General features: G+C 44.4%; 1 protein-coding gene across 1 annotated transcript; it reads right to left on the bottom strand.

Annotated features, from left to right (window-relative positions):
• Positions 1-3,874: 3,874 nt before the first annotated feature.
• Positions 3,875-7,220, bottom strand: LOC133910056 (B3 domain-containing protein LFL1-like). The gene is made up of 7 exons (XM_062352578.1): positions 7,074-7,220; positions 5,458-5,499; positions 5,264-5,350; positions 5,052-5,152; positions 4,504-4,550; positions 4,336-4,412; positions 3,875-4,234 (listed from the first exon to the last, which is right to left on the bottom strand). The coding sequence occupies exons 1-7, from the start codon at positions 7,218-7,220 to the stop codon at positions 3,875-3,877; spliced, it is 861 nt and encodes a 286-aa protein (XP_062208562.1).
• Between the last annotated feature and the right edge of the window lie 4,810 nt (positions 7,221-12,030).

The raw sequence follows: 12,030 nt of genomic DNA, 5'->3' as shown, positions 1-12,030 counted from the left end.
TCAGGGCAAGTCATTTTGCCATGCTCGAGGGTGTGCTACGAATGTCCTCATCCTTAAGCTCCTCCGACTCGAAGCTGCCCCTCGACATCCAAGTCCCCCACGACCTCCTCGTCCATGACTGCTCCCACATCCTCTTCCTCCCGACACCCAGTCCTCCTTTTCCTGAATTCTGGCACGATGAGAGACGCTGGAAAGCCGATCACCTCCTCTGAGTGAACCCCGTCATCGCACTCCTTTGTAACGTGCCCAACCAATCCATACACTCCACAAAACACCAGCATCTTCTCATACATAAAGCGGAAGAACATCTTCTTTTTGTTCAACGTCAAACTCGCCACCCTCGTAAGAGGTTTATCGACCTCAATCCATACTCGAACCCTAACCCCATTGCCATGACCTTTAACCAAGAGCTCGTCCAAGCGGATGGCAGAGCCCACCCGCCTTGCTAGTTGAGAAGCAACACTCCCAGTACGAATTTTCTCTTTTAGGTCATGCACCTGCACCCAAGCCTGGACTCGCTTAAGTTCCACCGTCTCTGTCAGTGTATCAGGAACCGGGGGTCCCTGAGTCCCGAGGCCAGGCCAGCCGTCCGCCACGTGTCACCATCCCGCGAGGTCCCTCCTGCGAGGTGAGGAAAGTCTAAGTTCCGGGAGAAAGGTGCTCGGGGTTACAGTCCCTGGTCCCCGAGCACCCCAGTTCCCCGATGACCCGCAGAGTCTAAGTACCGGGAAGAAAGTGCTCGGGGAGGTGCCCGGTCACCCCCGAGCACCCTAGTCCCCCGACGATCAGAATAGCTAAGTTCCGGGAGAGAGTGCTCGGGGACTGCATGCAGCAGTCCCCGAGCGCACGGTTCCCCGAGGGTCAGTGTGAAAGTGCTCGGGAGAGAGTGCTCGGGGCTGCACGTGGCAGCCCCCGGGCTCTTGGTTCACCGAAAGATCTGTGCAAAAGTGCTCGGGAGAGAGTGGTCGGGGTTGCACGTGGCAGCCCCCGGGCTCTCGGTTCCCCGAAGGTTCGTACAAGAGTGCTCGGGGAGGTAAACAGTACCCCCGAGCACCCGGTGCCCCGAGGACAAGGATAAGCATTCTCGGGAGAGAGTGCTCGGGGAGGTGAACAGTACCCTCGAGCGCTCGGTGCCCCGACGACCCGGGATGGCCCCCGAGGGGCCCGCCGATGAGGTGTCAATCAGTCAGAGGCCTGGGGCCGCATTTAATGAGCGTGCGCGGCCTGACATTCCTAACTGCTCCCGCCGCAGTGTCAGTTCCTGCCACGTTGTGGCAGAGAGGCGTGGGGCCATTAATTGCACGGGTCGCGTCCCGTATCATCCGGTGTGTCTCGGGATAAAATCGCCAGGATCAAGACGTTCCGTCCGCCACCCTGCTGTGGCAGAGGAACAAGACAGGGCGGGCACACCGGGTCGCTCTGCGGCTGCCCGGTGGGCCCCCCTACGGCGCCCGTTGCCAGGGCGTTTATGGTGACAAGTGACCGGGCGTGCGCCGCGCTCCCCCCCCCCGGTCACTTCGCCCAGCGGAAATGATGACGCCTTTCTCAGTCATGGCGTCTTGGAACTTGTGCCCCCTCCTTCCCGTTCGGGGCATGTCGCAGCCGGCAAGTGCATAAAAGAGTCGGCACACAGAAGAGAACAGGCAATCCATCAAAGCCCAACGAATCAACCACCCCCCGATCAACCGAAGAATAGACCGAAAGAGAATCCGACCAAAGATACATCCGAGACGTCCAAGAGGCCGCAAGCATCGAGCATAGAAGCACCAAGAACCAAACCGTAGTTCCAGCCCCAAGAACAAGGAGCCTCAAGCTCCTAGTTAGACACAATATTCTTGTAACCAGCAACATCCTTGAGGGACTTCCTCAGGGCAGTCATTACATCCATACAGGAGTAGGGTATTACGCCCCCGTGCAGCCCGAACCTGTCTAATTTTCCGGTGCATTTACTTTTGTCTGCACTAGGTCTTCTCCCTCACTACCGGCCATTGCATTTACTCTCATTCATTTCTCCGACGAACTTATTCAGGATCATTCCCCCGGCCGAATCTCTAAAAAGGGATCTCTCGGGATCCCTGCGACAGGAGTTAATCCTCCAACAGTCTCCAACTCCGACCATCCGTCATATTCTGTCAATAGCACTGGACACCCGCGAAAGATCCACGGTCCGCCTTCCATCACCCTCTCCCAATCTGCCAAACAATGGAACTGGATTGAGAACAGGTCGTCCTTCAAAGCCCTAAACTCCACATCTTTCGCACAGTTCCATGCAGATCGCATGTTACCGAACAAGGCTCCATGGCTAAACTTCTTTGAGGTATGGACTCTAAGAAGGGCCAGCCACCTCGCATCGGCCTCCAAATCCTCCAAACCCTCCTCTAGGACGACATCTTCAAACTCCTCCCTGAGATCCAAGCTTTGCAGCAACTCATCTAGCATCTGCTTTGATGGTGTCACACCTCCGCCTCCACCATCATCGCATGCCGCCTTCTTCCCCTTCGCCGAACCCCCTATCTTCGAAGACGCCGAATTAGCACTTGCCATCGATCACGAGCATGCTTCTATCACTGAAGAAACAATGATATTAGGCGAGAGAGGTTTCCCGATCGATTCTGTGAAGGAATCTGATCAGAATTTGGTGGTGTATTTGGTGGACTCCCAAGCCACCGCCTAGGAGGAGAGAAACCCTTAGGGTAAAAAGTCTTTTAGATCAAAATTTTCTTTGTAATAATATATATATATATATATATTATTGTAATATCTTATTATGATATATTTTGATTAAAAATTAGTCTTTTTAGGTTTTTTATGAGGTTGGTGTCATTTAGTTACAAAACACATAAAATTAGAAGAAGATGTAAAAATTATATGAATAGAAAAGAAAATTATTTATGCTGTAAACTTATACCCGAATCGTATATATATATCGGTTCAATTTGTATACGTTTTGATCAACCGACAAAATCATGTGTCAAGTGTAAGCAGTCCAAAATCAGAATAAGTTTGTCTTGCTTATATGTTGTGTTTTGCCTGCTGTCTACTTAATGTGACGACCTTGAGCTACACGGTGATTCTTAATCTATTATCTTAATAAATTTTTGATTTTTTTCATTGTTTTTTACTATGAATTTTAGCTATTGATTAATTCTATTTTACATGGACTCTTTAATTAGGTTTTTTATTTTTATAATAATTTATTTTTCAAAGACTATATTTGATATGAATTCTTCTTTTTCTAGTCTAACCCCAATTTCAGTTATTATTTATTTTATTTTATTTTATTTAGACTCTTTATTTAGATATTTTGCTTTTCAAACAATATGGAGGTCGAACTAGTAATTTTCCATAATTTTTAATTTCGAATTTAACTATTTAGTAATCGTATTTGGTATGGACTCTTTGATTTAATCTAGACCGTTAGATGTTTATAACAATGAGTGATCTAGATTCTTTTTTTTATTAACATGGTTATTTTGTGATCTTAAGAGTGAATGTGAAGGTTACTTTCGTCCTCAAATACTAAGATAATAGAAGATTAGAAGTTGCCTGCACCTTTTAGCAAAGGTAAATGCACAGGTTATCTAGACAACATGCAAGATGAGGACGCCAAATATTTATTGTAACTGCAGATTCAGGGGGTGAACAAAAAAAAGACATCAGAAGCACATCACAGCGTTGCATCTGATGAAACGTTCAGTTTTGCTGAGTTAAAAAGCTAAACCTTTAACAGAAAAACAACGGGCGGCAGTGTTAATCATATACAACATACAAAATGAGGACACCAATTATTTGGATGTACAGCAATGGCGTCAAGGAGGGAGTTTCTGATCTTCATGCAGGGTACGGTCTGATCCAGCAGTTTTCTGTCTGGATCTCACATCACAGGCCCAGACTTTGGTTTGGGAAACGAAGAGTTCCCAGTCTTCTCATCATGGAAATGCGTATCCAGATCAACGGAGTGGTTGGTCATGTACATGCAGTCATGAAATGGATCGAAGAAGTCAGAGTACCTCACATTGGCTACTGGTATCTCTGGCAGAGAGTTCAGTATCCCGTCGAATATCTCATAATTCTCAGCAGCTTGTGGCACCATGGCGAGGATATCAGCTTCTGGTGCAACGGGAGCTGCATATTCATGGATAACTTGTGAAGCTGGCAAAGCGGCAGAGATATGCTCATGGAGTTGTGGCACAGTGGCAGTCTGTTCATCTCCCGCCTTCTTTGCTCCTATGACCTTCATATATATGGTACAAAAATACAGTACACAATAAGCAACTATTGACTGCAAGCCAAGAATGAGTAAGTTCTTAAACGCTAAGGATGAAAACTGAGTACAAAGTGGTTATTCTCATCGTCTTTGTATATCACAATGAAGTCTCCTTGCTGAAGATCATGAGCTCTGACATAATCTCCTGGGATGTTTAAGAAAGGTGGAGGAAATATAAGAGCATTGATCGGCAAAATGCTTGTACTAGAGGAAAAGGGAGGAAGGATAATACTCACCAGTATTTTCAAGTACATACATCCTGCTTTTATTATTGGGCCAATATCTGCATGAGAGATGATGGACTATGTCACTCTAGGGATAAGCAAGAAGTTAATAAAAACAATGCAGAGTAAACCGCATTAATAAGGAACAGAAAAAGATACCATTTCTAGTAAATGATAGCATTTCACAGGTTGTAGTTCTAATGGTTTTGCCAAAAAAAAGTGACACCTAATTTGATCTAATTCATTTCTTGTTAGATACGGTACAATATCAAGAGATGGCCACAATCTTCTCTGCAGTTTGCATCTTCCAGAGGAACTACTCAATTTCGATAGAATTCAATGCAAGCTAAGAGAACATTAGGGGTAAAGTATGAAAAGGATCAATATGTGTTCCTTCTAATTAATGTAACATTCATAAATTGTTCTGTCTCGGCAGCATACATTTTCATTCTTCCTAATTAAGTTTTAGCAGTGCTCGTGCTACTTGGCCTAAAAGCTGAAGGATTCAGTGTACTCATTGTAACAAAAAATAGAGCCAATTAATTCACAAGTTGTCCAACCTGTACTTGAAGGTCCACAGCTGTGCATTTAGCAAATCATGCATACATAAAAATTTTCCGTCCTTTGATATCAGAACGGGGAGGTAAGCCTCTGCCTCCTTCTGCGAAATTCATGTATCAATGAAAAGTATCAATAGTTATAGAGAGGAGAGTTTATATGGAATAAGCGGAAAAGGGAAAGATTGAGAAAATTTGTTTGCAGAATAACTGACCTTGGGGAGAACGATTCTCCCAAGTTGGCTTACGTCGCTATTTCGGAGCTCCTTCTGCAGGATAACTCTCAATCCAGTATCATAATGCTACATAAACATTGGAGAATCTTTTAACCCAAAAAAGTGAAGTATATTCTATTAACTCCATTTCTCTAAAAAGGAATAATTAGTCTAATTTTCTGCATAAACCTTACATCTGGATCAAGAGCAGCTGTATTCGAGTCCAGCTCATTTGCCTGCATCAAAAGATGAATGCATTCAGAGACCATGCATATGACATTTACAAATTCATAGAAACCATTTAGTCTGAAGAAAAAAAAAACTGAGTCAAAAACCCAACAATTCTTATGTAGAAAGAGAACTTCTGCAAAACTTTCTTTCTATTCGCAATCACTTACACTAATATACCTTCCAGTGGAGATAATTAGATTCATAACATTTCCAAATGATCACAAAAGTTTCGAGTAGTCAATCAATCTAGTATCCTACTGTTCATGCCATCATTCGATAGTGGTATAAGTGTTTAACCCACCATACTTATATAACTCATCTACAGTAATACAAACGATGCCACCAAAATCACAGATTTCTGCTAATCTACACATAGCTCCCACGTTTTCTAATCTTTTCAAGAACATGGCAGAAAATTTTCCCATCTTCCTCATGAAAGAGGAGCCCTCGCACTATCAAAGTGTTCAGATCAAACATCGAAAACAAAACTAGCACCTTCAATACCAAGCGATTAATTGTATGTGGCTTAAAAGGAAGGTTACTAAACCATTGAGGGCCAAGAACCCCAGACCCAAGGAGCCACATTCGTACCAGATGGTGGACCAGTCCAGACAACAAGTATACTGGCCCATGACATTTATCAGTCACAAGTATCATACAGGATATCCTGCCAGTGCAGGATGTATGATAAAATCACTTGTGTGGCCAATGCTATGGAAAGTAAGTGTCAGTGCCAATCAAAATTCACTGGTATGAAAAACTTTGATCAGTTGATCAGACGTGTACGGTCAATTCCTACCAATTTTGAGCTGCAACGTACTACTTAGAACACACACACATGTGCTCAATTCATACCAAAGGTGCACTGCATCCTGCCAACTACAGAAGTTGGGAACAAACACCAAAACTATACATACAGTAATTGCCAAATTATGCACTTGCAATTAACAATACGTGTTAGTAAGTAGTAACTTAGTATTGCCCTGAAACGGCAATATGAGACCTACATGGCATCTTCTAACGAAGGTGGTACGTTTGATGGCACGTGCTGTCGTACTTCGATTGACCCAAAAACATGGACACTTAGGCAATTACTTACTGAAACTACACTGGAATGAGCTATCACTATCAAGAAATCGACAAATGTGTGACAAAATTATATCTCACGATAACCCACATTCCTCAACCTACCAATAACACCAACACCTACAACATACATTGCCAATTGGTCACACCTCCAACATGGTAATCAAGCACACATCCGTACACCAGATCGCCCAAATTGATCGTGGAATTCGAACAAAAACCTGAAAGCAGCTGCTACAAAACAACGATTGACTAATCAAAACAGCAATCGTACGGACCAGAGCCCCAAATTCTTCACAGACGTCAAACATCCGCAACCCCCTCCCCACGAATTTTAAAATCCGGCAACTAATCGGGACCAGGGGGTCGCCACCAATCTCCTCCCTCTGGGCCTCCAGCCCACCGCGCCTCCGCACCACGACGGCCCACCACCGCCACGCGCACACCGCATATATAGCTCACAGTAGGAGACCGTGAATTCCGAGGCACTCACAGGTCGAGGCGCCGGAGGCCTCCGGGCGGCGCCGCGGGACCAACGGCGGGCGGACCTGCGCTTACGGGTGACCTGCCGCGGCCTTCCGTCGCCGGAGGAGGAGGAGGTGGAGGCTGGGGAGGAGCGGCGCTTGCTGATGCCGACCATGCCTGTGGAACGAACGGGCGGCGGAGAAGAAGAAGGTGCTGGGAGAAGGATGCGGCGGCGGTGTCTAGGGTTGGGGCGGGTGGGGATTTTATAGCCGGATGGGCGGAGCGGGCGGAGACGCGGAGGCGGGGGCTCGCGGTGACAAGTGGCGAGCGGGCTTTGAAATGGGTGCGGGTGGGGAGCCAACGCCCGACGGGGCGAAGCCGAGGGCGCGCGGGCGCGGCCAACCGCGGGGGCGCGAGGTGGCAAGCGACGGGTGGGAGGCGCGGGCTGGCATGGCATTCGCATCGGGATTCGCTGCGGGCGCCGAGACAAATGGCCCGCCTGTTTTGAACTCAGCCCGGGGGCTGCTAGCTGCCTGCGCGCTGCGTCTGGTTTGGGTGTAGCACGTTGGGGTGCGTGTGCGTCGCCGCTCTGCTGCCTCCTTCGCCTTGGGTGACCTTGGTTGATGGTTGGTTGGGTTCACTGCCGCGCGCTCTCTGGCGATTCACTGGTAAGGCTGCGGTGAAGCTTGAAACATGGGGGACGCCAAAAATAGCAGCTCCGCTGCTTTGTTGAGGGCCGGCAACGGCAAGTATCTATCCATGAGCGTCGTAACAGTATGCTTCTGGTGGCATGCAGTCTCTCTCCCTTGAAGACTCCAAAGAAACTATGCCTTTCAAACAAACTAAGAGGCGGTGATGTTTAGCTCAGGAGCGGAACCAGCTCAAAATTTAAGCGGGAACATATCAGTGACTAGACATTTACAACTTTACGAAAAAAAACTAAGTCTATTCAAGTCTCTAAAAACAAGAAATTGAGCGGGAGCATATGCCATCGCTCACTATACTCTGGTCCGCCCATGGTTTAGGCCATGAACAATTGTACATATATCAGCCCATCTGGCAAGGCCAGCATAGCTTCTAGCAAGATAATCATTTTGGAGGACATTGAACCCAAAGATACGCAGATGCTTACTTCATGAATCATAAGATAACTAGATAAGATAAAGTGGTTGAAAGAGAGAGCTATATTGTTCTGATTTTACACCATATGTACCTCTTATTGAGTCTGGTATATATATGATGACATCCAACTTGAGAGAAGGCACAGTAAGGAATGGAGCACAAAAGTAGTAGATCTATGTTTTCACAAACACTTCACTACTACACGGAGGAAATGGTATTTCTTGAGCGTGCCACACAAGTGGATAACACTGGACATTCACGTGTACATGTGACTAACGACTGTTGGTTTTTTGCTGATCATTATTATCTGACAACTGCCAATGTTCGATATGATTTCGGTAGAACTATGTACCCTACGGAACATAGATGCATGCAACCTTTTTTCATATTTTTTCAGATTAAAATTTTGAGTTCAATAATTGTGGGCTTTATTTGTATGAGTATTTTTGTTGTTTTTATATTTTAGTTGAGAACTGCCAAGGGCGATATCTATTTCTTACTAAAAACCTTTAATGTCTATTGTAAAATATCTCTTATTATCTAACGCCCGTCGGATTCTCTCGCTCGTCATTGGCTGGTTCTTCCCTAACGTCCGATTCTGAAGGAACGGTGAGATGAGTTGGGCTGATGTGTGGGGTCCGATTCTGGACTGGTTCCCACGACTGGAGTGTTCTTCGTTGATCCCTCGCCTTTTCCTGATCGACCACCGCACCAAATTGAGATCGATTTTCCTCTCCACAAACGAAAACTAGCACACCAGCTCGAGATCGACAAGGACCAAAGGTAGTAAATCTTCTTCCTGGTACCTTTTATTTGTGTATCCGTCGCCGCCTGCTTCCTCCCCCCTTGCACCATTCTCTTTTGAAGTGCTTTCTCCCTCCTCCCAGACTTCTCTGATGAGTACGACCCCAGCGGCTGGGAAATCGTCGTTCTTCTCCACCTCTGCCTGCACCACAGCTCGCCTCTGATTGGGAAAAAATCGCCCCTCCTCCGCCCTCAAATCTCAGAAAAATTTATTGCCGAGAAAAAATCGATAAACCCGATAATCCTGTTTATCGGCAGGGGCCGGTAAATTTACTTATCAGCCAAAAACTTTGGTAATTTTTTAATTTAGTGTCTTTTGATTTCCGGATCAAACACGCGAGAAAAAAACGTCGACCCACAGACCGCAAACTGCCATACCATCTCGTTCAATCCTAATTCATTTATATGTTATTTTTTATATCAATGATTTGGATGTAATCTATGTGATTTTCTAGATAAATTGAGCATTTTTTTTCAAATTTTGTCTAAAATTTTTTATCTATCGCCGATAGAATTCCGATAAATCCGATAATCCTGTTTATCGCTAACCTCCGATAAAAAAATTTTATCGATAATTTTTTCCTGCCCGAGGTTGGGATTGCTGCTGGAGATTTGATTCGGTTCTTCCATCCGCGACCCGCTGGTTTAAGTGGGCGGTGCACCAATTTGCGATGGCGGTGGCCCGACGAAGATAGTGCGGAGCGGCTCACGGCGGCCACCTCCGGCTCCAACTCCCTCACGAAGTATTACCTTACATCCAGCGTTGCGCTTTGGTTTGCGGTGAAGAAACTAGCGAAGCGGACTCGGCTCCAACGTCGCCAATAGTCGCGACGAAGCAGCGGTGGCCACACCCTTCACCGCGGTCTCCTTCACCCGGAGCGTCTCCGAACGCTGCTCATGCACCGACTCTGGCACATGCTTTGGCATTGGTGTCGTCGCCTCTACCCCAACCTGCAACCCCTCCGCCCCCGTTGAGCTAGGTGTTGTCGCTGTGCCTCTACTTGAATGCAGGCGCGGCGTGCTTTGCTTTGGTTTTTGCTTCTCTCTGATTTGGTTCGTATCGGTGTGCATACTCGTGTGTTGGCCGCCAACGTTGTTGGCCACCGTGCCGCGCTTGCTGGCGTGGTGTGCGTGCCGATGTCGCATGTGCCTCACCAACGTTGGTGCTCTGTTTCTATCACCTTGATGATCTGATTGCGGCTGCCGCCATAGGCTGGCGTGCTATCGCTGCGATGCGTTCAGAAGGCATGTGTATCGCTGCTGCCATGATAATCACCTGTGAGACGTTAGCCGTTTTCTTCCTGATGTTGTTGATATGGGGTTATTTTCTGTTTGAGCTCCCTATGCTGGCCTTGATGTGCAGATGGTAAGTGCTGAGGTCCTTGCGATGGCCATGAGCAACGCATATAGCTGGATGTGGTGGCGTAAAGGACCGAGGTGGCGGTGGATTAGGCGTTGATTTTGCTGTGGCCTCGGAGTTCGCAGGTTGAAGAAGCTAGCAAAAAATGTGTTGTTGTTAGTTGTACATGTTTATCCATTTTCTTCATTTTTTTCTCAAATTTTTCTAGCAGGCTAAGAATTCTTTGAAAATTCTATAAAATTATAAAAAAATACTAGAGATGGTCAGGAACATATGTCACAATTTTCATGATTTTACCATCTATCATGTGTCTTCAGAAATTCATGCAAAAAAGATAGTTTTTATAAGGGAGCTAAATCTTTTGCCAAACTTTTGGCAAGTTATGGACAGATGTTACTGGTCCAATCTTTGGACATTTTTGTGCTTCAAACTCTTGCGATGTTTGAAGATCTCATGTTGTATTACATTTAGCATTTATGCAATGGTAGATGAAAATTTATTTTATTGGCTAGATTGACTGGACTTAGCTGAACTCACCCAATTTCCCTTTCTACATCTGTACTCTAATTATTTACCCTTTTTTTGGTTGCATAAGCCATTCTCTTTGTAGAATTTCATCAAATTATCAGCATTTAGTATTATCAGATAAGCAGCTAGCTGTAGAGGCTATTTATGATATTAATAGTTGTTGTGCATTCACTTTGAGAAATTAGCCATTCTTAAATTTGTCAAAATTTAGATCTGAACTATTTATTTTACAATCCATACAAATAGTTGGGAAGTTATATAACCTTAGAATTTTAGTAGAAGATTTATTCCATGCGTAAACCATGAACACAAACAGCTATCTCCTCAATTTGTATTGTATTTTCACAAACGACTACCTTTGTGTTTACTAAATTGCTATTCAGTTGATGGTCTGTAGGGATATATTGATTTCTCTATGGAAGAAAAAGAAACTAACACAAAGGAAGAGCTTAACAGCACATTTATAGGGCTTAAGCCAGTTAACCAAGCAAAAGATCATTCTCATGATATTACCAGAGCCATTTATATAGCTACTAGACAACCATTGTAGGGGAGATTTTCTATATGAACTACAGCAGCATACAAGCTAATAAAGTGCAAAGTTTCGTTATGAATTCAAAATATTCATACAGTACTTATAATTATTTACTTCTGATTCCTAACTACAGCTTCATTGTAAATTTTATTTATAGATCAATCTGTCACGCTGCATATATAAAATCCAAGGTATATTACTCTACCTGCTACATTATTATTTATACAAGTTTAATATAAATGTATAATTCAGCATACATCACTCATAACTAAAATTGTTGAAGATGATTGCCTGTTAATTAGTTTAAAGTAATAAAAAATATTAGTACATAGCATCATATATTCTGTTTGTACCTATAATCTATTTGTATTGCTTAAATAAATTATATTAATTCATCTGTTTGTATTGACTACCATAACTTATAACAGATTCAGAATTGGAAATACCAAGAAATAGTAAAGGCAAAATAATAGACATTCGAACAAATTATGAAGAATCCATAGCAAAAATATATAACAAATGAAACCTCAATATCTAGAAGAAATTTTCCTACTTATCAATTCCACATAGCATGATTTATTTATGCCCTGAGTATATACAATATTATGTAAAAGAGTCATATACAGGACGATCATA

This window comes from Phragmites australis, chromosome 2, assembly GCF_958298935.1.
Source record: "Phragmites australis chromosome 2, lpPhrAust1.1, whole genome shotgun sequence".
In the NCBI taxonomy this organism is placed as follows: Eukaryota; Viridiplantae; Streptophyta; class Magnoliopsida; order Poales; family Poaceae; genus Phragmites; species Phragmites australis.
The sequence above is the reverse complement of the archived record's forward strand: the minus strand, read 5'-3'. Positions and strand labels throughout refer to the sequence as shown.

Coding starts and splice junctions, on each gene's coding strand:
- LOC133910056 (XM_062352578.1), bottom strand. CDS start 7,220: ATGGTCGGCATCAGCAAGCGCCGCTCCTCCCCAGCCTCCACCTCCTCC. Junction 5,500..7,073: donor GGCCTCCGGCGCCTCGACCT/GTGAGTGCCTCG, acceptor CTTTTGATGCAG/GCAAATGAGCTGGACTCGAA. Junction 4,235..4,335: donor ACGATGAGAATAACCACTTT/GTACTCAGTTTT, acceptor ATATATATGAAG/GTCATAGGAGCAAAGAAGGC.